Source organism: Epinephelus fuscoguttatus, linkage group LG4 (genome assembly GCF_011397635.1).
Source record: "Epinephelus fuscoguttatus linkage group LG4, E.fuscoguttatus.final_Chr_v1".
NCBI classification, from domain to species: Eukaryota; Metazoa; Chordata; class Actinopteri; order Perciformes; family Serranidae; genus Epinephelus; species Epinephelus fuscoguttatus.
The window spans coordinates 41145271-41170336 of record NC_064755.1 but is presented as its reverse complement, the minus strand read 5'-3'; the positions used below and the strand labels follow the sequence as shown (position 1 = coordinate 41170336).

General features: G+C 42.8%; 1 protein-coding gene across 1 annotated transcript; it reads left to right on the top strand.

The window, feature by feature from the left end:
- The first annotated feature begins 1161 nt into the window (after positions 1 to 1161).
- On the top strand, positions 1162 to 24328 carry smc1b (structural maintenance of chromosomes 1B). The gene is made up of 25 exons (XM_049574135.1): positions 1162 to 1548; positions 1892 to 2080; positions 2762 to 2874; positions 3544 to 3747; positions 8663 to 8901; positions 9102 to 9360; positions 10297 to 10437; positions 11016 to 11098; positions 11219 to 11426; positions 12582 to 12767; positions 12918 to 13109; positions 14230 to 14376; positions 14582 to 14719; positions 14879 to 14995; positions 16165 to 16271; positions 16967 to 17108; positions 17351 to 17496; positions 18013 to 18166; positions 18415 to 18513; positions 19015 to 19171; positions 19255 to 19409; positions 19789 to 19940; positions 21286 to 21355; positions 23564 to 23674; positions 23766 to 24328. The coding sequence occupies exons 1-25, from the start codon at positions 1440 to 1442 to the stop codon at positions 23874 to 23876; spliced, it is 3729 nt and encodes a 1242-aa protein (XP_049430092.1). The 5' UTR covers positions 1162 to 1439; the 3' UTR covers positions 23877 to 24328.
- Positions 24329 to 25066: the final 738 nt, after the last annotated feature.

Here is a 25066-nt window from a genome sequence, read left to right as displayed (position 1 = left end):
TAACTTGTTCGTTGAAAGGACTAGATGTTGCAGTCCCTCTTGTAGCACCACTTCTAATTCATGGGAAGTTCTTGAAAGATGGCTGCTATGAGGCTTTACCGCTAGGACACATTGTCAGTTGTGTACCTCAGCATCGACGGGTGTTTCGGCCATTTAACACAAGACACCCTCCACTGAGGCAGGCCCACCACAGGTTGATCAAGCCTTTGCCTTAGCGGCCCAGATGGTGTCGTTTCTCTTCAACCACAACCAGTGACTCGTCCTCTCAGCGGTGCTGGCCAGCTCTTTAATGGCCTGTCTGTGAGCCTGTCCCCTGACTCCAACCTCCCTAAGGAGCTTTGCTGTTGTACTGGCTACAAAGCCCCTGCACCCCACCTCCACCGGGCGCACCTTTACTTTCCAGCCTCTGTCCTCTGCCTCAGCTGCTAAGATGGAGTACCGCAGCTTCTTGCGCTCATACGCTTCTTCCATGGCGTCCTCCCAGGGGACTGTCAGTTCAATGATGTAAACAAGCTGGGAGGAATTAGACCAAAGGACAAGGTCTGGTCGCAGGGTGGTTGTCGCGATCTCCAGGGGGAAAATGAGCCTCTGATCCAAGTCGACTCTAAACTGCCAGTCCCTGGCTGCATTCAGTGGGCCCAGATCAGGGGTTGAGGGGTGGGTCCTCAGCTTGTCTCCCTCCCTAACAAACAATGGTGGGTGTCTGCGCGCATCCTGGTTGTTGAAGGGTTGGGCGTTGATGAATACCCTCTTACACTCAAGTTTGTCAGCTAGACACCTGAGGACCTGGTTGTGTCTCCAAGTGTATCTGCCTTGAGGCTGGTCCTACAGCCAACCAGGATGTGTTTGAGCTTTGCTGGGGTCGTACACACGGGGCAGGAGGGGTCTTTTCCAAGCCAGAGCTGCAGGTTTGTGGGAGAGGGCAGCAAACCTGCAGCTTTGGCTTAAAAGACCCATCCTGCCCCCAACACTGCAAATGTGTTATTCAGAAATTAGTTGAAGGTGAAATCCTGGAGTTGAAAAACGGCTCAGTTTTTCACACTTGTCGTGCAAACGGTTTATTTTTGGCCAAGTGTTACATGAGATGTAGAATAAAGTGATTTTGATGAAATATCACTATTTTAAGATCAGACTTGATAATGAACAGTCCCTAAGTGTATTTTGAGCAAATACAAGACAAGCAAATTTTTCACTCCTAACTACACCTTTACACTGTCCTAATATTATTATTACTTCGGTTGTTGTATGTTTAACTACAGATAAATATAGCACATGAACTGATATAAGTTATAAAGGTGGAGAAACAAGTAAAATATGTTTGTGCCTCTCAAGAGGAACAAGTTGTTTTCCCGCCTCTAGTTGTAGCCTCCTTTGATTAGCTGACTTTGCCTCTGACACATTAATTAGCTGCCTAATAAACTCCACTGACTGGGATTAAAATGGGATATCTGAAACAAATCGATATTGAAAACTTCAAGTCATGGCGAGGGAAGAAAGTTGTCGGTCCGTTCATGAGGTTTAACTGTATAATTGGTACAAACGGCTCTGGTAAGTCTTTATGTATAATGGTTGCTAACTCTCTAGCTAACGAGCTAACGTTAGCTGGTGATGCTAACAAGCTAGCTAGCTTAGTTGCTTCCCTACTTTTAACTGGGCTAATTCTTGGACAAATTTTTACATATCCCCCTTTTTACGAATATGAAATATTAACTCATAACTGGATATGTTGTTGGAGGCAATATAAAAACTACAGCATCTCTGTTTTGTGTAAATTATATATTTTAAATAATGAATTACGCTCTTTAAAATGTAGGTTAGCTGGGTGTTAGCTTGGAAGTTACATGTTAATGTAGTTATTCAGAGACAAGTTACAGGTGTTAAAACTCTGTAGGTAAGTCCAATGTGATGGACGCCCTGAGCTTTGTCATGGGGGAGCGGGCTGCCTCTCTCCGGGTGAAGCACCTCCGGGACCTGATACACGGAGCCCACATCGGGCGGCCGGTGCAGGACACCGCGCGCGTCGCCATGCTGTACTGCGACGACGAGGACCAGGAGACGGCCTTCTGCCGGACCATCGTAGGTCAGTTTAACGAGCGTAGATGTACATAATATTTACAGGTGTATAGTTTACTGGTGAGGAAGCCACAGGTGTTTGTTTCAGTGGGGGGCAGGTGAGGGGGGGATAAAGCTGTCAAGATGAGCTTCCAGCTCCACAGTAAAGTCAGACCTGCTCCTCAGTCATGACTGTTGTTCTGGCCCTGATTCATGAATTCATAACCATTAATCAAAGTAATGTAGTCATCATAATAACGTCACACAGGCCATTTGGTTTGGTCATTTTGGTGCATGAAGATGTTGGAGGAAGGAGGTGAACTTTATTAACCCTGCATGGTGAAATGACATTTTTTCGTTATATATATATATATTCACACACATGGGCCCGAAATACAGTTGATAGTTAGACAGCTGATTAAAAAAACAGGATCTGTATAAATGCATTAATATAAAGAGATTCTAATCCATTCCTAGAAAGGGTAGTAATAACAAAAGTCGTGATATTGAAATGAAAGGTCTGCAGAATTTAAATGCTTTTGCTTTCAATTCTGCTTTAATCAAAGAGATTTTAGACAGTTGAAAAAGAAAGAAATATTTCACCAGGTGTCCCCGTTAGTATCATATAGAAGGATGAACAGCAGTTTTATTTGCAGAGGTCTGATATATATCAGGTGCTGTCATAACTGCTGTTCATTGCATTTTTCAGGTGACTCCTCTGAGTTTCACATCAATGGGGTGCGTGTCACTCTGGCCAAATACACAGAGGAGCTGAAGAAGATCGGCATTGTGACCAAAGCTCGAAACTGTCTGGTGTTCCAGGTAAACGCTGTTAGAACAATTGGTGATGATACTTATGATACTCAGCAAATCCTCCAGAAAGCCACAACTATTTAAGCTTCTTCTGGACATTGTGTTCTTGCAGGCGAATTTTCTTTGTTGCAGACAGGGCGTCATTACACTTTACCTGCTTGTAAAACTAACTGGTATTCAAAATCTTTTATTACCCTGCTACCATAACCCATCCTTTTTTCGGCATCAGCAACACTGTACAGCGCATCACTGTATATATCTACACTCTAGAGACGACCTGAAATAACAATCAAATTCCATTTGGTCGAAGATATGTGTTTAATAAACACTTTAATTTATACAGTGTATTTAACTTCTAGGAGATTCACTGAGTTCAGGTGAAGAAGAACCTTATTAAAATCTTAAATATTTATTAATCAGCAGTGAAAGCAGTGTTGGGTGAGTTTAAATGTGAAGGTGCAAGTTCTAATTGTGCAGCCCTGATACATACCCAAAATATTTATGCTGTTTTGTCGAGACAGTTCTCATAGTGAGGAGACCTACAGCTGTATGAATGATAAGCTCTGTGACCCAGTTTGTGAAACTAAAGAACAATCAGGTGTGACTGTGAGCATTTATAATGACTGGTTGTTATAATGCCTTACAAACAAGTGTGTTGGTCCCGATGTTCCTCACCAGGGGGCAGTGGAGTCCATCGCTCTGAAGGACCCAAAGGAGAGGACCAAGATGTTTGAGACCATCAGTCAGTCCAATGAGTACGCTGCAGAGTACAATAAGAAGAAAGAGGCCCTGCTGAAGGCCAAAGAGGACACTCAGTTTCACTTCAACAAGAAGAAGTCTGCTACTGTCGAGAGGAAACAGGTGTCCCAGGAAAGAGCAGAGGTAAAGTCACGCAAAAATAAAAATAAGATCCGTCTGTACACCCAGCTACAGTGGCCTGTTCACTCCAGTCCTCAAAGTCACCACACACCTGCAGTTATTTTTCCTGCTACATTCATAACCACTCACAGAAAAACTGTCTGGCTGAGAGCAGACCGCTTGTAGGGTAGTCTCGCATGACCAGCTTCCCTTACTTCGAAATGGGAGTCTGGGGACATTCGTCTTTAGTTTTGTAATAGAAATGGGCGGGGATATCCGGACCACATGACGGCGTTGCCATAGGTACGGCGTGCTGTAAATCCTTAATTTCTCCAATCTTGTGGATGTTGCAGCTCTGCAGCTGAATCAAATGAAATCATATTCATTTTAATCTCTTCTTGCGATGCACTGAAGACTTCCTTTTCTGTTGCACTACGGACAACAATTCGGGGAACAGCAATTCCAGTGTAGGTGGCTGTAAGGCAAAGGTAATCAGCTGTTGGTCGAGGAAGTATGGAAGTACACGGATTTGGATCCAATCACATCACTGCCTCTGGGAGCCAGCGCTAGTTCTATTACAACTTTCCTATGGGAATGTCCACAGACGACAAAGTCAGCCAGCGTGCTGACGTCATCGGCGCCTGTGTAAGAGACTACTTGTAGGGCTGCACCTAATGATTATTTTTTAATCGATTCACATGACAATTTTTTTTTGATTAGTCAACTAATCTAACGACTAATTTATCAATCATTCAAAAGGTTATTTTGTTATATAACTCTATTAATATGAATTACCCAAAAATAATAAAAATGTCTCATAAATATTTAAATATTTTATTCAATCACAGTCTCTTGAAAACAATGATAGTAGTGGAATATTTTAAAATGAGTCTAATCTCTAAATCAAATTGTTGCTTTTGCATGCCAATGAAAGGAAACAGAAAATATAAAACAGCCGAATAACAATGTTAGATGACACATGCAGTATCATTAGCGGCGGTGCAGAAAGTTTAAGTGACTACTACGAACAGAAACACATTCAGCGTGTGGATAATCCTGATAGGTTATGCCTTGGTAGGACAAAAAGTGAACAGGTTGGTGCTTTCTGCTGCCATCTTGTCAAAGAGCTCTGGGGTGTTTTCACTACAAGTATCTGCGCTGCATGTGTTCTGCTGAGAGAAGTCATTTTCAGTTTGTAGGCGAGGTTTTCATCTGCACTTGTTCTCTGGAGGAATCCATGTTTTCACCAGGTGCAGCCTACTTTATTGTGACGCACCGACGCACATTTTGCAAAATTTTTCGTAGTCAATTACGTGGATGAATCACCCCACCCCTTGTGGCTTGTATTAACTTTCCTATAAGAAAACAATAACAATGCTGCAACAGTACCATCACTTATGCTGCTTTTGCTGCTTCCAGAATTAGGGACTTAACTGTCTCCCTGAAAACATAAAAACAACAACAACAAAAGTAGTGCTGCATGATTAATCTAATCGCAATCGCGATGTCAGGCTGTGCGATTACATAACTGCATAAAAGGCTGCGATTTGCAATTTAATGTAGGCTAAATAAATATTAACGTGTGTGCCTGTGAACGTGACTGCCTCTCCTGTAGTGTGTGGAGTTTGTTGATATCACGCCCACAAGCTATCCTGGTGCGTGCAGCCAGCGTGCAGCAGTGACCAACACAGACGCTGAAGAGGAGCATGAGCTCGACCATGAACAGGCTGAGTTGGTGGCGAAAAAAACGTCTGTTACATGGCGATACTTTGGATTCGGGTACGGCGATGTTGAACACAAAGACGTGCTGTTTGAGTGTAGAACTTAAAGTCGCCACGTCCCGCGGCAACACGACCAATCTATATCAGCACTTGAGACGGGACGTGGCGACTTTAACTTTAAAACTTTTACACAGCACGTCTTTCTGTCCAATGTCACTGTACCTGAAAGATGTGCTGTGTAAAAGTTTAAAAGTTAAAGTCGCCATGTCCCGCGGCAACACGACTAATCTATATCAGCACTTGAGACAGCACCGGCAAAAGTAGAAAGAATGCATGCAAGAGAAAGCCGAGCCGTGTAACGTTAAAGACAGAGAGACAACTGAAAGCTGCCAGAGCCTCATAAAACAACATCCAAGCACAGTCAAGCAAACATTTGTAAGTGTCACAGGGAAATCATGGACTCCATAACAAATGAAAAACGGAGCAATTTTGCTCGGGTTCGGCCCACTTGACATGCTGCTGTGTTGTGCTAATGGCGTGCTGGAATTTGTCATTTACGTGACATCACCTGAACGCAACATATGCTCGCTCAGCTGTGTGTACAATTCCGTGCTGCGCTGCTGTGTGAGCAGCGAGTTTGACTGTGCTCAGTCTGTTGATGGTCACTGACTCACTGTCTGTCCATAACAATAACTGTCAGGTCAGTGCCCCCCTGATATAATGTAGGGGAAACGCTGAATCAAGCAAAAAGACTCATGATACCATTTATTTATTACATTTTATTGTAATTATATTGTAATCGCAATCGCAAATCGCGATATTGTCCACCATAATCGCAATCGCGCATTTTTATCATATCATGCAGCACTAAACAAAAGAAAGGCATCCAGAATGATCCAGACTTGTCATTGAATAACTTGGTAACATAACTTAGTTCAGCTTTCACTAAAGGTTCACCTGAAATTAAAAAGTTAATTTGACCCTGCATGACGGCAGAAGTGTCGATGTTCTGACACATTAAGGACAGGTAAGAAAACATGCTGTCATATAGAGAGGAGACACCTGGTCATCATTGGCGATACAAGGACACACTTTTGTACAATCTGTCCTGTGAGGTCTTCACAGTGAGGGATCTGCTTGTGTACACAAAAAGTGACAGATGTGTGTTTTTTTGTAACTCCCCTGTGAGGTGGATGTGAGTGTCAGATTGACAGTTTTGGATGGTTATGAGAATTGCTGGACTCAGCCCCTCAGACACCGTTGGACTATCAGACGAACATTTTGGTCTCTGGACACTTTAACTGCTCTCAGATTGGATTTTGAGCTCAATGAGCCAGGCCATGATGTAGCTGTGATTGCATTGTGATAAAATGCTATGGATGTCTGGACTGCACCCGAGGCGCAGGTGGTCACACTGTGATGCAGCGTGACTGTAAAGTAGCACATCATGATGGATATGAATTCCATCTGTCCTGAACTGATGCCTGAATTTCCCAGGCTGGTATTCTGAAATACAGCTTCAGTGGGCAGAACTAGGGACGTCCCCAACAACTAATGTCCCTGGCGTTTAAATGGAAGTTAACCCTTAGACTAGTTGAGTTTAGGGCTGTGCGATATGACGATATTTATCGTGTGACGAGAGAAAAATGTCTATCATTTCATACTTTTCTCTATCGTTATCGGCAATATTTTTCGTGATTTGGAGTCTATCCATCTTTTGCACGGATCTCATTGATAAATTACTCTTCTTAGCTTTTTAATTCGCAAAGCTTTTACAGCACTTACGGTAACACAACGAGTTTATATAACTGCTGTCTGTCTCTACTGCGCTGGCTCAGCCCTGCAGCACTGAGAAGGAGCAGACAAGCAGCGAGACGGCGACAATATTCAGACCAAATCGGGTGGTGCGGAGCGCAGCCTCAGTGTTGAGCAGAGGTGTGTGAGGGTGTGGGCGTGTTTCTGCTTTACAACATAACTGCTGTGAAACAATCAGAAACTAACTCTTTATTGATCTGATTCACCAGCTTTCTTGCTACCAGTGCTCCTTCTCTTCACTCATTCTCTAGCTTGCTCGACCACAGCTGCTTGCTCTCTCTTTTTCTATCATCTTCTTTAAAATGAGTCAGTTGCCCCACTCATTGTAATGTTATCAAACGAGGAGAAATGTCCTCCCCTCGTCCTAGTAACATTTTTGTACTCCCTCATGGCAGAGGTTAAAGATCAGTCTGATCTCCGTCACCCCTCTGAATCTGGAACACTTGCATGCTACGTAAAAGCACACACAGAGGTACATTTATGCTGGTGGGGGGGCAACTTTTTATTCATTGGATTAAAATGTGCTATATCGTGATATGTATCATTATTGGAATATAAAATGACCTATATCGTGATATGACATTTTGGTCATATCACCCAGCCCAGTTGAGTCGTTTGAAAATAACACAATTTAATCTGTAAAGTTAAACATTGTCTGTAAAAATAATGTGTATATTATAAAAGCCGTTTGAAATCGTTGATCACATTTTTAAATAACCAAATCATATATTAGATGTCACTGAATTGTGCGGCATTCTGCACCGTGCGTTATGAACATCAGATGTTATCCTACAAAGCATGACAACAACAACACAATGAATAACACTTTACAAATCACTTTTATTTACTGAGTATTTAACTTCCAGATTTATCTCTATTTAAAAAACACACACTCAGATGGTAACTCTCATGCATGGGTTTGCACACAAACTTATACAAACACACATACATCCAGGCTAGCAGGATCTCCTGTCCCCAAAAGCACCTCTCTGGTCAAGTTTTTCAGGAAGACATCCACATGGAGCCAGTGTGTGAGGCTCGGAGACAGACATACTTTATGTGTCAACTAACTGTGCCCATCCCTGGTCATAAGTAGAACATAATGGACTTCTTGAATTTGTAGAAAAAATGTTCTTGCTATACAGATGTAGCATCATGTTATGACAGAAAGTGATTTTTTTTAAACTTCACTCTCTTGTTTTATTTATTTGGTTTATGGGGCTTTATCCTGGCCTTCATTCTGTTGATGGAGGAAGAGGAGAGCATCTTTAATTACTGATTTATGTGTCCTCATATGAACTGACTGTTGAACATCAGCTGTACTGTAGTTCAGTGGCCTTAGATTCTCTTGAGTGTTCCTACCCACCAAATGGCTGGTTCCATCAACCTCCATTTTGTTCCAGGCCCAGAGGTACCAGGGACTGGTGGATGACCTTTACCAAACCCGCCTGCAGCTGAGCCTGGCTGAGCTCTACCACAATGAGAAGGCCATCGACGCTCTCAGCAACACCCTGAGGGAGAAACAGCAGGCTGCAGCCGCTAAGAACAGTAAAGTGGTGAACGCAGAACAGACAGTCAAAACCCACAAGAAGGAACATGGACGCCTCAACAGAGAGCAGCAGCACGTCGAGAAGGAGATCAGGTGTGTGTATATCAGAAAACACCCAGACATATTTTGTTTGTCCCTCACCAGCTGCTTTGTTCCTCTGTGTAGGGATGTTTAAAGGCAGCCAGGCCTCTGATGATGGCGTCTGTTCAGTTCTGATGAAACAGGCATATCATACTGTATAAATACACTGGTGGTCTGTGTTAACCTAAGCCTCCTCTGACTCTGTCACTCAGCGCCCAGGAGCACATCCTGTCCCAGTCTCGATCCCAGTACATCAAAGCCAAGGTGAACACCTCACATCACATGAAGAAGGCTGAGGAGGTCCATGACGCCCTGAGGAAGAGTCAGAGGCTGATGGCTGTTAAAGAGCAGGAGCTTGCAGAGGGACGGCAGGAGATCTCTGACCTGGAGAGGGCCTGGAGGAACTACGAGAGGCGGGTACAGGAAAGGGGAGCCTCCCCGGGCAGAGACATTGAGCTGGATGAAGATCAGGTGAGTGTTTGTCAAACAATGGTGACTCCTCTCAAGTCCAGTCAAACCAAAAGTCAGTTAAAATGTCACTGCTGGGAGCTGGTAGGCCATCAAGTCATCGCTCAGCTCCTTGGCAGAGCTTTACTTCAGACTATCTGGTCCTAATGTATAGCAGAGATTTAAGGGGTTTTGTTGTGATCAATGTATCTTGAATACAAACTTGAACATCCACTACACGTTTCTAATTTAATCTGATCTAACCACTGTTACACCTCCGTCATGGGGGGCAGAAGCTCAATATAAAAGTGTAAAAGGCTGTTCCACCCCAGACCCCAAACCAGATGCCTCACAGTAGGATTGCAGTTTAAGTAGTTATTTATTACTGTGACTAAATAAGTTCAGATTAACAATAAAGTGAAGCAAATATAACTCCGTGTGAACCAGTCACCAAGAAGAAACCTTCAGGTTTGACATAGAGAATAATAATAGTTTGGAGGCCGAGGACAGAACACTGCTGCTGTCAGACTTTTGAAAACCAGAGGATTTTTGATCTGCAGTCAGCAGTTGACGCTCCCTCAGACTGAAGCCCCAACTCCAGCCAATCAGTGTGATACACCTGTAGTTTAGGAGACAGAGATTCTCACACATACAGAGCACTCACTCTCAATCAAAACTCAGTCAGAGGAAGGACACAGAAAACTAAGACACATATCAGAATACGGCCAGAGCCATAACAACCACACACGCTTATCTTGCAAGGAACTACATTATGAGCTGATGCAAAATTGAACATGTCCCTTGATGGCAAATGTCCATTAATCAGACAGTTAAAGTCAGTCAGCTTTGGTTGTTGATGGCTGTCAAGAGCCACATTACCAAACTGCAGATACCTCGATAAATGAAGGGGAAAAATACCCTGACACCCTCAGTGGGTTTTTGACTGTATTTCTGCCACAGATGGAGCGATACACAGAGCTGAAGGAGCTGGCCCGAAAGCAGGGGGCGGTCCTCAGTCAGCAGGCTGAGAAACTGCAGTGGGAGGTCAGAGCGGATTACGAGAAGATGGCTTTCGACCAGCGCAGAAAGAAGGAAGTGGAGGTACTGTCAGGGGCCACATTGGTGCTGCCACGTCACATCTTTGTTAACAGTCACAGCTGCTGAAATACACGTGTCCAATATGTTTCATGCTGAATCTGTGATTAACACTAAATCCTGAAACATGCAATAATACATTTCTTTGGCCACTTCGGGACAACAGAAACAAGCTGCATACACAGCACTGACATGTCATCACCCACTGTGGAGAAAATGAAATATCACAAGGTCATCATTTCCTTTTTTGATCAAATACCTCAATAACAATGTTGTAGGGCTGACTTTTGGTGCTTTTACAGATATTCATACAATGAGATTTTTGATAAATAATCATCAGTAATGTGGATATAATGACTAAGAGCAGGCAGAAGGCAAATAATAGAACAACTAGAATAATCTGGTAATATCAGAAAAGTATGTGACCTTACTGTAAAGCAGCCTTTGAAACCAGGAAAAGACAGCACTTGGGATATTACGCTATCCAGTATCTAAGTCGTTATTTGCTGCACTACTTTGTTAGTGTAAAAATTTAAATTACAGCTGCTTTAATGACACCTCTCCTGGAACATCATCTGTTGAAGGTTGCCATCAGGAATAACCAGACTCAGCTGGACGATTTGACACGCAGAGCAGAGAAGCTGGAGGACTACACCAAGTCCTGCACGTACGTCATGGGCATACCTTCTACAGCATGGCTGTACAGCCAGTAAAAGCTCACTGACAGGGAGGTGACGTATACGTATTCCAAAAATCAGGACATAAAATCAGTTCCTGCATGTTTCAGGTTGTCCCTTGAGGATTACTGTCAGCGGGAGAAGAGCCTGAGTGCAGAGCTGCAGCAGGGCCGCCAACGCAGCGAGGAGGTGAACCAGGAGCTGGGCCAGGTGTTGGAGGAGCTGGGGAACGCCTGTCTGGACAGTCAGGAGAGCAGTCGTCAGACGCAGCGCAAAGAGCTGCTGGAGAGGCTCCGCAGGCTCTACCCTGAAAGTGTGGTAAGAGACAGAGAGGCATAATGACCAGAGAGAATAAAGTAGGGACCAATGTGCAGTGTGAGGCAGGAGACTGAAGATGTGTTTAAGGAATTTACTGCCATAGTAAAACAAAAAACACGACACACAAACAAGGCTATCTGACTGATCTCACTTGGTGACCATCAGTCTATGGCGCTGAAAACAACAAATAGAACTTAGACAGCTCTTCTGTGGTATGTGCACACATAAAGGGCGGGAAACAGGTGAAGTCAATGATTATCCTTGATTGCAGAAGGTAAGCTGGAGGTTCCCAGCTGTAGTATTAGCACCTTGGAGAGCACTGAGGTGCACACATTCCTGATAGAAACATCACTTCTTGATATAACTCCTCTCAGGCTCTATTTAGTTCCCTGGAAGATTATAATGAATCTCTCCATATAATCCCTACAAATCAAAAGACATTTTTTTCCTTCAAGCATCATTAAAATATACTGTAGCTATAAACCACTTTACTACATGGTCGTTCATTATTTAGAATTTAATCATTTTTAACAGTCTCTTGTCTGCCTTAATACTTACTGAGAGCTATTTTCATGTTGCCCTTAAACCCCGTGTCCACCAAAGTGCTGAAAGAGCCAGGCTCTCCTCAGGAAACACCCAGCTGGGAGCGTTTGAGAGCGCTCTGGAGGCACAGCGTTTTTTCAACTGAGACACTTTGGTTGCATCTGGTTACTGTGGTACACAATATCTGCAGAGGTAAACATGTTGGCTCTGGACGAGGGGAAGCTGAAGCATCAGGGAGAGAGGACGGACTTGCTGGTCAGTGTGGGTTCATGAGAGGAAAGAGAATATATAAACAGATTTCTCTTCCATCGTTGTTGTTATTTGGCACATGTAATTAGTGATGGTTTGTCTTCAAGGTATTTGTTCCTCCTCCACCGCGACTGAACAGCTGAAGTTACAGTGACAGCTTTTGTAGGGCAGTGTAAATGCCCCCTGGCCTACACTGGCCCCACGAAAAAACGTTTGGGTGGACACGGCCCCTTAATGTGCAGCTGCATCTTTAAAGAGGAATGTTTTATTTTCAAATTATTATTTGTTAGTATCATGAAATTATTTCTGACACACTTGTTTTCTGAAAAACTTCTTTTCAATACTTTATCCTTTCTGTCTCAGTTTGGTCGTCTGTCTGACTTGTGCAGCCCGATCCATAAGAAGTTCCAGCTGGCTGTCACCAAAGTGTTTGGCCACAACATGAACGCCATTGTCGTTACCTCAGAGAAAGTAGCTCGTGACTGTATCAATTTCATCAAGACGGAGAGAGCTGAGCGTGAAACTTTCCTGCCCATCGACTACTTGGATGTAAGTACTTTGTCTGTGTGAGTGAAAAATGCAAATTGGCAAAGACGTTAAAGTTATTGGTGTATTTCAGTGTGCAGAATCTCTAGTAGTCTCTAGTACATGAATATGTAGTGTCAGTGATAACCATCACCATCACCACTGTGTGCCCAGGTGAGTCCTCTGAATGAGCGACTGCGGGAGGTGCCAGGTGCCAAGATGGTGGTCGATGTTGTGCAGGTTAACACTGGCACAGCTGCTGCCCTGCTAAGGAAAGTGGTGCAGTTTGTCTGTGGCAACGCGTTGGTTTGTGAGACCATCAAAGATGCAAGGAGTTTGGCCTTTGATGGGCAGGTGCGCCTCAAGGTAAGCTCAGCCCTCGGCCACACTGGAGTCAGTTCAGTTCAGTTTAAATATATTTGTTTGGCACCAAATCATACAAAAGCAGTTCAGAGTGCTTTACAGGAAATGGGCAAATAAACAGAGACATCCCTGCATAGTGAAGCTATAATATCCCGTATATGTGCAGTATAGACTGTCTGTGCAGTAGCGATCTCTGCGGCATCGAGTTTCCCACCTACACACTGTCCGACCAACTGTGACCAGCACCACTGACTGTGAGCCCACTGATTGGCTCACACAGTTTTCAATCATGTTGTAAAATGTTGTCAGCCTCCCCCAGTTAGTATGTTTACATGACATCAGAGAAAATCAAATTATTGTGTCAGTCCAACTAAAACCGGACTTTTGAAATCAATGTAAACATGTCAGTGTGAGTGAAATGGTCCTAAAGTGAATTTGTCACAGTGGGACTAACACACCCAGATCATGTGACTCCTACATGTATACAGTCAATCAGCCCAAACTGGCGCTCTGAGCATGCTCCACAGTTTCCGCCCCGGGCTTTGACCTGGAAGTCCAATAGCATTAAATTTGTAACAGACGAAGAAGCTGATAACAACATGGAGAAATCTACATCCAGAGCTGTGACTTTTTGGACCAACGAGGAGACACAGTTCATGCTGTGTCAGCTGAAAGAGTTAAATATTTTAAAATATATGGATGGGAGAAAAACACAGAGGCACCTTCACCCAAACAGATAGACATGAATTATTTTCCCTCATGGTGGGGGCAGGACTTAAATGCCTTCTGTCTCTCTTCTTTAAATGCATAAATACTGAATGCTGTTTAACTGATTTCCACTTCAGTTAAATCTGTTAAATCGGCTTCGTTAGTTACACCTAACAACACACTGAAATTACAAAACTGATTACTTTATTTTCAGATTATAAAACGTAGGAGATGTTAAGAGGGGAAAATGTCGCATACAGCTTCTTCAGGCAAAGATGTGACCATAAAGAGGCAGCACCGTAAATCTCGTGGGCCATCTCTGAAGCTCTGACCTTGCTGACTGACTGACTGACTGACTGACTGACGTGTTGGCCTTTACTGCCAGCGCACATGTAATCAGATGTGTTTTCTGTAGACAGTGGCGCTGGATGGGACCATGTTTACAAAGTCTGGCATGATCTCTGGAGGCTCCAGTTACTTGCGGACCAAAGCTCGCTGCTGGGACGAGAAGGACTTGACGAAGCTGAGGGAACGCAAGGACCAGCTGACAGCAGAGTTACGCGTCAGTCAACACACAAAATTGTCAAAAAATCATTCAGTGTAAACTTCAGTCAGTTTACTTGTAGCTCAAAAACTGCTTCAGTTGTCTGTGTTTTTAACAAACATGTCCTGTCATATTCAGACAGTATACTTCTGGCATGAAATTACTATTTAAGAGTCAGTAACTTATTCCCAGTTGACGTCCACACTGTGTTTTGTTCTGATAGGATCTGATGAAGCTGAAGCGGAAGGACTCAGAGCTGAAACAGATCATTGCTCAGGCTCAGGGCGCTCAGACTCGCCTCAAATACTCCAAAACTGAGCTGGAAAACCTTCGGAAGAAAATTATCCTGAAATGCCAAGTGGTAGGTCCGCAGGAGTTTGACTTTCTCACATGTGATACCATGACTGAGACTGTGTTCTCTGGGACAAGGATATACTGTGTCATGGTGACACAGGAAGCAGAGATGAACTCACAGTGTCACAGTATTTACTCTGTCTTGTCATCTGCTGATTGTTTTCAGGAGATTTCGCGTATGGAGAGTGAATTAGCAAACCTGGAGTCTCAGATCCAGATGCAGAAGGAGAGTGTGGAGGCAAAGGATGAACAGATGAAGAGGATCAGAGGCCAGATCAATCAGGTACGACTGTCTCTGCAGAGATGTTATGACATCAGATTTTGATATCACAGTTTTTGTTAAATGAAACATCACAGTTTAACAGTTTTCACAATTATTGTTTAGGGAATTTATTATATCACAGTATGTGAAGAAAACAATGCATCATGTCAATATCTCATATATATAAAGAGAGAGATTCGTACGCTGGTGAGACGATGTCCTCACAAGGTAACAAAAGTAAGCAGTAAGACATCGTTTAAACTGCTTAAGTCCAGCTTAGAACATGGGTTAGTCACGTTTCTTCACCTTGACTTGGGCATAGAGCAGTGGATGATTGTCTGGAAGATGCTGTAATGTATTTAAAGTGTTCGACCCCTTTACAGTCACTTTTCAAAGGCACACTTTGCAAATTAGATACTCATCTTCAACAGGCTTCTGGTCATTTAGCAGATGTCCACACTGATTTGAGGCTAGAATGTCAGTTCCCTCTTGACATTTTTACAGCTCTTCTTCTCAATGGATCAGCTGAGTGTCACGATTCTCTCTCTCTCAAAACAAACTGGTACATGTGTCAGGTGACTCACAAGAGGAGAGTTGCAGTGCAGGATTCAGGATACCACAGATATCGGAGCTTTATGTAACCGCAGTCATGGCAAAACCACTTAATCCTGACATCCCTTTCCCTCTGCACACTGTTTTGAACCTGTTTGACTGCAGTTCTGACCCCCATGCTGAAGTTACCAGGAACTTTAGGCCATTAATATTTCAGTTCATTGCTTTTACTGAACCAAATAATACCACGCTGGTGTATTTTCATCAGTCTCAGTGCCATGTTTCACGTCATGAGGTGGCTTCGCTAAATTTTCATGGGTCAGAACTTCAGGCATACAACAGTGTAGCTTCCACGGCTAACTTTTCTCTCAAGGGTTAAATAAAGTATTTCACTGACAGCCTCAGGCAGACAAACTCAATCGCCCCGTCTCTTGCTCTTCCTGAGGTTTCTTCCATTTTCTCCCCAATTAAAATGTTAATATGGGGAGTTTGTCTTTCTCTGAGCCATGTTTTAAGGACAGAGTGTGTCGTATGCTGTACAGATTGTAAAGTCCTTTGAGTCAGATTTTGTGTTACTGGCCTATATAAATTAAACTGACCTGATCTGACCTTACGGTTTATATGTTGTGTGTGTTTAGATGGAAGACTTGGTGTTTTCTGACTTCTGTGCTGAGATCGGTGTGGACAGCATCAGAGAGTATGAGCAGGAGCACCTGAAACAGCAAACAGAGCTTGACAAGAAGCGGTACGACAAACAACACACCACTGTCTTCAGTCATATATACTGGATCTGCTGAACTTAAATCAAGTTCAAACCTGTGATATGATGTAGTAAATGCTGAAGTGATGAACATTTACTTGAAAAGGAGAGGAGATCACATTTATATTTTTTATATATAAGGGTTTTATCTGAGGAAATCTTTCTAACTTAAGCATAAGATACCATCACAGTATGACTGCAGTCACCAAATGTCTGTAACAGTTGCTCAAATACAAGATTCACTGTTTAAGTGTCCAACACCAACATCATCTGAGACGTTGCACTTCCATTTTGCCAGTGCTGAAAAAATTGGCAGAAATTAAATGTTCTTACTGCTTGGGTTTGCAAACTTCAGATTCAGAATATTCTTTTTTTAAAGATATTTTTTGGGCCATTTTGCCTTTAATGGACATGACAGGTAAGCGTGAAGGGGGGAGAGAGAGGGGATGACATGCAGCAAAGGGCCACAGGCTGGATTCGAACCCGGGCCGCTGTAGCAACAGCCTTGTACATGGGGCGCCTGCTTTACCACTAAGCTACCGACGCCCAAAGATTCAGAATATTTTAGAGTCGTGTGTAATGACATGATTTGTGTTTGTACTGCATCGATGGTATTAGTATGTGTGACATGTTCTCAGGTGTTTTACAGCATAAACATCTTGATATGATTCTCCTTTCAGGCTGGAGTTTGAGAGTCAGTGCACTCGCCTGAAAGCGCAGCTGGAGTACGGACAAGACCAACTGGAGCAGCAGAAGAAGAAGCACCGCAAAATGGAGGAAACCATCGACAAGGAGGAGAGAACCATGGCCGAGCAGAGGAAGGTATCATCTCAGGTGTTAAACTGCCACCTGTATGAAAGGGTTAAAGGTGTCCAGGATAACAGGTTTAGTTACTAACAAACATGGTTAATATTTATTACCCATCTCCTCCTGGAATATTTCCTCCAAATAAGATTAAAGAATAAATCTGTGTTTAGGTTTTGTGTCTGGACACAGATGTGAAATGAACATTTCAGCAGACTTTGCAAACCTCTCTGACCTGATCTTTCCACTCCTCTCCTGAGGATGAGGAGAAGCTTCTGGCAGCGGTGGAGGAGGGCCAGAGCAAACTGCTGGAGCTGAAGAACCAGCTGCTGTCTAAGAAGAGCCAGGTGTCCGCTGCCAAAGCTGAGCTGGACCAAAAAACTAAGATCCTACAAGAAATCAACAAGTAACACAACTACTAACACAACTTGCTGTGCTGTTGGAGTATTATTACTACTACTGCTACGACATGCTGCTGCTGTTACAGATTGTTTTCCCTGTGCAGACTGCTGGGAGAAGTTGCACAAACGGGGAACTCTAAACACCATATATAAAACATTAAAATGTGGTATTACTTCTAAATTGTTTGACAGGGCTCTTAAGACAGAATAAGTCTTGGCAATAACTTAACTATGATCCATGGTTGTTTTTATCTGTAAAAGTATTACTTAAACAGAACTCTGTTTTCAGTCGTGATCTGTAACAACATTTTTAAGACCTTGAGGTCACAAGGAAACAGTATTGTTATGGGATCTTTCCTCTGCAATGTGATTAATTCTGGTTTATTGGTGTGAGTTGATTGATTTGGATTCCATGAACCAACCATCAAAATATTAAGTTTTTAAAGACCGTATTTCGTAAATCCAAAATGTTACAATCCATCAGGAAGATTAATTTTGGATGGTTACTTTCTTTCTCTCAGAGAGTTGGTGAAGCTTCAACGGGAGGTGATGTCTGCAGAAACGGCCCTGGAGCAGAAACGCTTGGTCAAACACAACCTGCTGTTGGCCTGTAAGATCCAGAGTCTGCCCGTCATTCTGCTGTCAGGGAGCCTGGATGAAATCAGTGAGGTGGAGGTACGACAGACAGAACTGAATTTACCATTTCAACACCAGCCCTGGACGGTTCTGGAAATGTGCTGGATATTAATTTGAGCTTAAATGATCATATTTTGAGAAAAAAATAAGAGCCTGTAATAACAGGAGTTGCAGAAACCTTCAGATTAGAGTCATAAAGACAAGACGCCCTGCTGACTTCTGAGCAGATGAAGAAAATGAAAAGACGAAGTATTGTTATCTGATGTCTGAATCTTTTCTTTGTGCAGCTGGACACAGAATCTGAGAGCACTTCAGCCACCATGAACATCTACGAGAGAGAAGCACTTCTGGTCATCGACTACTCTGGCCTGGACGCAGAAGTCAGGGTGAGACATTGAGCCTCATGATCATCATAGGCTTTGGCTGTGTTCACGCTGCGAGTATTACTACTCAGTTTGGATTTATGGCTCAGATTTTAGAGCGGCGGTCAATGTTGATATTGTGGTGACCAGAAATAAATCAAGTGTGTGAGAAACACTGGGTTTCATTTGTATGTTGATGTGCAGCTGAAGCCAGAGACTTTAATGAGCAGATGATAACGAGGATGAGGAGGAAGAGAGACGCATTTTTATGTTTAGCTTTTTCTGGAGCAGTGGCTGCTCCTTCTGTACGGAGGTGTGTAGGGACTACTTTAAACTACCTCTGTCAGTACCTTTGAATGAGGCTTTAGCAGTAAGACACTGAGTACGCGTCTTAGTCAATAAATCTTACAAGACTACTGGCTACTTCCTGTCATCTTTAAATCATTATATCACAAATGCAAAATCAAAAGAGCAAAACAAATCTCTAAAATGTCTATGACATGAACTGAATTTGTGTTTGTACAGAGTCTGCAGGCAGACGAGGAAATTGAGGCCTGCTTAGAGCGGCTGAAGGAGTCGGCCTCCTCTATAGAAGCAGTGCTGCATCGCACCACAGCTCCAAACCTGAAAGCTCTGGCCAAGATGAGAGAAGTGAAGGACAAGTTACACGAAGTGACAGATGGTATCTATGAAATCTAAGAAGATACTGTGATAACTAAAGTATCCTAACTGCTAATTGAACTTTGTTTCTTGTACCTCTGTCAGCGTTTGATGCCAGCACCAGAGCAGCCAGAAAATGCAGTCAGGAGTTCGAGCAGGTCAAAGCCCGTCGCTTACAACTCTTCAGCCAGTGCTTTGAACACGTGTCCATCGTCATCGATCAGATCTATAAGAGAATCTGCAGGAACAGCAGCGCCCAGGTGAAACAACATAACCCTCAACGTTGCACTTGAGTTGATTTTCTTCCTCCTCCACAATCATGTCAGTAAAGAATGTGCTCCTCCAACATCAGCCTTACTTGACTGTACCTGACAGACCAACCAGGAGTGTGTGTGTGCTGTTCAGGGTTGATTTACTGAACATTAAACTTGGTTAAGTAGGTGTCAGTGTACATCTGCACTAAAGATTCCTACCCCAGTGTGTTTGTCTCATGAAAGTCTCCTCAGCTCAGCCTGAACAGTGTCAACAATACGTTGACTTCACACTGGGTGATACAGAAGATGTTTCAAACAAGGCCAGGTGCCTTAAATAATGAGATCCACTCAGTGAGATTAAATCAGACTGCTGTTTGTACTTCAGGCCATTCTGAGTGCAGAGAATCCAGACGAGCCATACCTCGGTGGCATTAACTACAACTGTGTGGCGCCGGGGAAACGCTTCATGTCCATGGACAATCTGTCTGGAGGAGAAAAGGCCATTGCTGCCCTCGCCCTGTTGTTCGCCATCCACAGGTAACACAATCAAACCCTGAAACAGACCACAGGGTTCCTACGCTCATGGAAAATGTGGGGAAGTCATGGAATGTCACAGTGATGTTTTCCAGGCCTGGAAAAGTCATTGAAAAAATCACTGAAAGTTTTGATAAAACTCCTGGAATTTTGTTTTGTGTGATGAAATTAATTGTTACAGTCATCTTTGGGGATAACTTTCCACATTACCTAACATAACAGCAGGTTTTTTTCCTCTAAGTTAGCTGTTGACAAAACATAGCTTGAATGTGCATCGACGTAAGGCTGCAGGATAAATCGCTTCAGCATTGACACTGCGATGCACATCGAAGGACATGCAATGTCAAGTAAGGCAAATTAACTCAGACAACTTTTTATGCTTGATATAGATGGAAATCTTGCACAGTTCTCATTTACCATGATTTATACCAGCCAAGCTTTCTGCTTTTAGATGTTATATGCGTATGTGACGACAGTGTGGCGCGTTGGTTACAGAAGGCGAGACTCTCCGGCATGTGTGCGTGTAGAAAAATACTGTAACTGGGCCGGAAGGTGCAGCAGACACAGTGAGGCATGTGCTTTTCCCAAATGAAAATGTTATTATGGGTCATTGAAAAGTCATCGAAAAGTTTTGAAATGTCCATGAAAATGTGTGAACCCTGAGACCAGATGACATCAGATTCCAACACGTGATTATAATATTGTGTTGAGTGAGAAGCAAAGGTTACAGACAGAAAGATAAACTAATCACTTTAAACTGCACATCAGAGCTCCAGATAACAAGAACAATAAACAGAAGAATACGTCTTTAATGACAGATTGACAAACCACCATCCTGTTTCCTAAAATCATTGAACATAATCTGTGTTTGCTGGATATTAAATCAGCCGGACAGCTGGATAATTACCCCTCACAGCTACGGAAACAAAACCAAAAAATAAAACAGGAATCAGCACAGCTGTTGACAAACTGTGAAATATGTTTCAGAAACATCATTTCTTCTTTTGGGGGTAACAGTTGCCTGGAGGTACTGAACGTGTGACGTTTTTAAACTGATGAATGGACTAATAAAGTAAAGGCCGTGTCGTTCAGAGAGCCTGATGATCTCCTCTTTCACATCGTTAACTTCACAGGAAGAACTCTGATAAAGAGACACTTGACATGTCTCTGAATCCATCATGGCTGCTTCGTTCTTATCAGTCGTACTGAGACTATTGTTCCTCTGTAAATCAAAGACCTGTTCACCTCTTCTTTCCTTCAGATGCACATTATCATATACTTGTTAGATCAGTTTTTAATGGCAGTGGCTCTGACATTTGACCTTCATGACTGGTGTCATGTCTCTCAGCTTCTGCCCTGCTCCCTTCTTCGTCCTGGACGAGGTGGACGCAGCCCTGGACAATACTAACATCGGCAAGGTAAGACTCAGGAGCAGAACGTTTGAATGTGTCACATCAAGTCATCTTCCCTGATATTTGACACGATGGAAGAATAATTGAATAATGAAAAAGAAGATATTACTGATGAAAACAATTTGTTAGTTGCACCCCAAATCTTTAGTAATCAGATCTTTGTATGCTATCAAACAACACATTGTGTGTCAGATCAGTTAGTCCACTTTGGATTTCCAGCAGCAGAGTGGCGACTTTTTTTTTTTTGTTGAAGGGAAAGTTGTGTTAGGCACAGCGATAAGAAAATAAAAACTAACCATAAGAGAGTCTTTTACTTAAAGCAGCTGTGCGGAACTTTATGTTTTCATTGATTATAGCGCCCCCTTTGGTCGAAGCGGTATGACACCCACAGCCTGGTGTCGTAAAATCTCAACTGCAACCGGCAATTACCGCATGCATTTGTTTTGGAGAGCGAGAGGAAAATCATAAATGTTCTGGTGTAGCTCTGAATTTCTTATAAACTGAGGACAACTGCCTGCTGTATATTTGTGTTCATGGTCACAGTCACAGATAATTTTGTTGTAACGTTACTAGACAAAAGTGGTTCACATCAGCTAACGTTACATTTAGCTTGCTTATAACTTCCATGTCGTCATATATTGAAGTGAAACAACGTCTAACAAATTGCGATATATTCTCTAAATCAAAACAAAAATTACATAGCTGTCGATTAGGAAAAGGGCCAACTCGGGATCAGTTTTAAAACCTTTCAAATCTCTCAGCTCTCTCCACTTGGTGAATGCCCGACCGAGGTTTACACGCGTTTGGGCTCGAGCCCTATCACTGTCCCGTTTAGCCTTCTTCTGTTCTTCTGTTCTTTTGCTTTTAGATGGTGCTCCTTCTTTATCCGCCATGACACCGAAAGTACAACCAAGTCCTTATAGATACATCTGGTAAAACTGTTATGTGTTCAGCAATGCCCGTTGCGTACCGCTTACTCGAAGAACACTCTGTAAACACGGCTCCTTCTTCTTGTCTCAACTTATTGGCGGATCGTAAACAACTTCCAGGTGCATACCACCACCTACTGTACAAGAGTGTGCAATGTGTCTGAAATCATTCACTACTCCCTACTACATGTCATTTAGTCTGTTTCTTAAATCCTACTTGTAAACTCGGCTCCTTCTTCTTCTGTGGTTTAATGGCTGCGGGCCGCTGCAGGCGTGCAGACTTACTTCCGCCTCCGGGTGCTGTATTCTGGTTTGCTGACTTCCGCTGTGTCCGACCCGACCGAGGCTATGCTAAATAGCCATGTAGAGTGTAATGTAAATATGCGGATCTTCAAGGGGGGGTGATACGAACTAGGGGCAGTTTTATAAATGGTAAAAAGTTCCGCACAGCTGCTTTAATCATTATGTTTTTAATAAGGTTTAATGCCTGGTCCACACTACACAACATAGTAATTAAGCAATATCACACAAGAGGGAGTGGTGTTGTACTGTATATCGTCACGGCTGTTATTCGACAATTACAGTTGTGATGATATACAGTACAACATCACGACCTCGAGTGTGATATTGCTTTTATACAACAGTTCAACAACAGCTTAAACAGCAATGCTGAGTAAGGAAATGTTAACAAAAAGTGATGAAATAAATTATTTAAGTATGTTACGCAGCTCCGCGAAAACAAACATTTCCCCCAGCCCGTTGCCAGGCAACGCAGCACACATGCCAGGAACTCACAAGCTACTTTGTATTTACATTGATCTGCAACTGTGTAACTTCGTCCAGTTCAGCTGATGAAACGTTGGCAAACCTGGATGTTGGCACGGCCGGATTCAAACACACCTGGAGGTCTGCACAGAAGAGTCCTGGCGTTCCTTTTCCTCGTCCTCTCCTGACAACCACTCATAATTTAATTCAAATGTAATTTGGGGGAAAATATCCATCTTCTTGGTGTAACGCTATAGTGTCAGTTTCCGTCAGTGTAGCGGGTGTGACAGTGGGTTAATTAATGGTTGTATTTATATTTATAACACCTGTGAGCAGAGTGATTTTACTGTTACATGTCCCAGTGATGTTGTACTCTATATCAGCACTCAGGGAATGCCTCTCGTCCAATCACATTACTCGGTCAGAACTAACTGTTGTATAATAGTGTGTAGTGTGGACCTGGTGTAAGTGTGTTGTCTTATTTGTATGGATTCTATCAGCTTGTTCTGTTTGTAACCAGGTGACCAGCTTCATCAGAGACGAGTCCAGAGAGAACATGCAGATCATCGTCATCTCTCTGAAGGAGGAGTTTTTCTCTAAGGCCGACGCCTTGCTGGGCGTCTACTCAGATGTAACAGACTCTTATAACACGTTGGAGAGGAACTCTGATTTCCGTGTGTCATGATGATGATGCGTTAACTATGATGTTCTCTCCTTCACAGTTTGATGAATGCATGTTCAGCCGTATTCTGACCCTGGACCTGCGACCCTACCCTCTGGTTGACGAAGATAACGGGAGCCAGGCGCACGCAGAGAGGACGGGACTCGTGTAGGTCGCATCACCTGCAGGAAGTCTGTTGAAGATTTGTGCTTTGGTTGTATCAGTGTTTTCATCTTCAGATGAGGTGAAGTGGTAAAGTAGTAAATCTTAAACACCACATGGTGAGTTCTGTTTGAGGCGGTTTTACTGAACTGATTTTACTTTACTTCTGTAGTTCAGGGGCCTGCTCTGTGTTTATATCTAACTACATGTGAAAGATTTTATTAACATAACTCAAAGAGAGTCTTAAATACAGCTGTTCTGTTTCTACAGATTGACACATTGAAATGGTTTGATTGTGAATATAACACCGTTAAAAGATGTTTTTGCTGTTGTTGATGTCTCCAGGATGTTTCATGATGTTCTGCAGTGACAGATGTCGGTGTTTTACTTGTTTTTATACTCGTTCATTTTACTTGTTGTGTGTTTTTCACCCCAATCGTGCTTTTCAGCCTGACTTTTGTCCCGTTCATTAAATCTACAGTTAAAACTGTGTTAGAGTATCGGTCTGTGTTATTATGTGGAGGACTGAATTGGCCGCTAGGGGACGCAATGACATTACGAGACTGAAAGTTTTACCCATTTAAAAGAGTTTGTACGTTATACTATTAGAATATTATCATTATTATTACTACTGATGGTGCAACATGTCAGATGCATTTAATGATGTAACTGTTTGGTGTTTTAATGTTCTGTATAACAAAGCATTTTATTTTATCTGCTCATCACAAGAGTTTAAATCTCCATCTGCAAAGTGACTAAAGGGAACCGTTGAATGAATTGCAGTAAAAAAAATATAATATTAAAAATGTAAAAAGTAGAGAAGCAGCAGGATAAAGTTAAAATACTCAAGTGAAGTAACAGAGTTGCCTCTTGTCTCTGATCCTGTTTGTGATGTTCATGGACAGGATCTGGAGGCTCAGCCAGGGGGAGGAAGGGGGACCTCAGAATTGCGTCTGCTGTTTGCAGATGATGTGGTTCTGTTGGCTTCATCGCACCGTGACCTCCAGCATGACCTCTGGCGGTTTGGGTGTGGAGTGGTCAGGATGATGATTATCATGAGTGAGGGTAAAATGGAGTGTGAGACAAACGGGAGATTTGGTGCAATGTATGAAGAACAGCATTACATCACTAGGGGGACATAAAGGATTGTACGTAGACTTCTATTTAATTATTTTAGACTAATAAGAATAATAGAAAGAA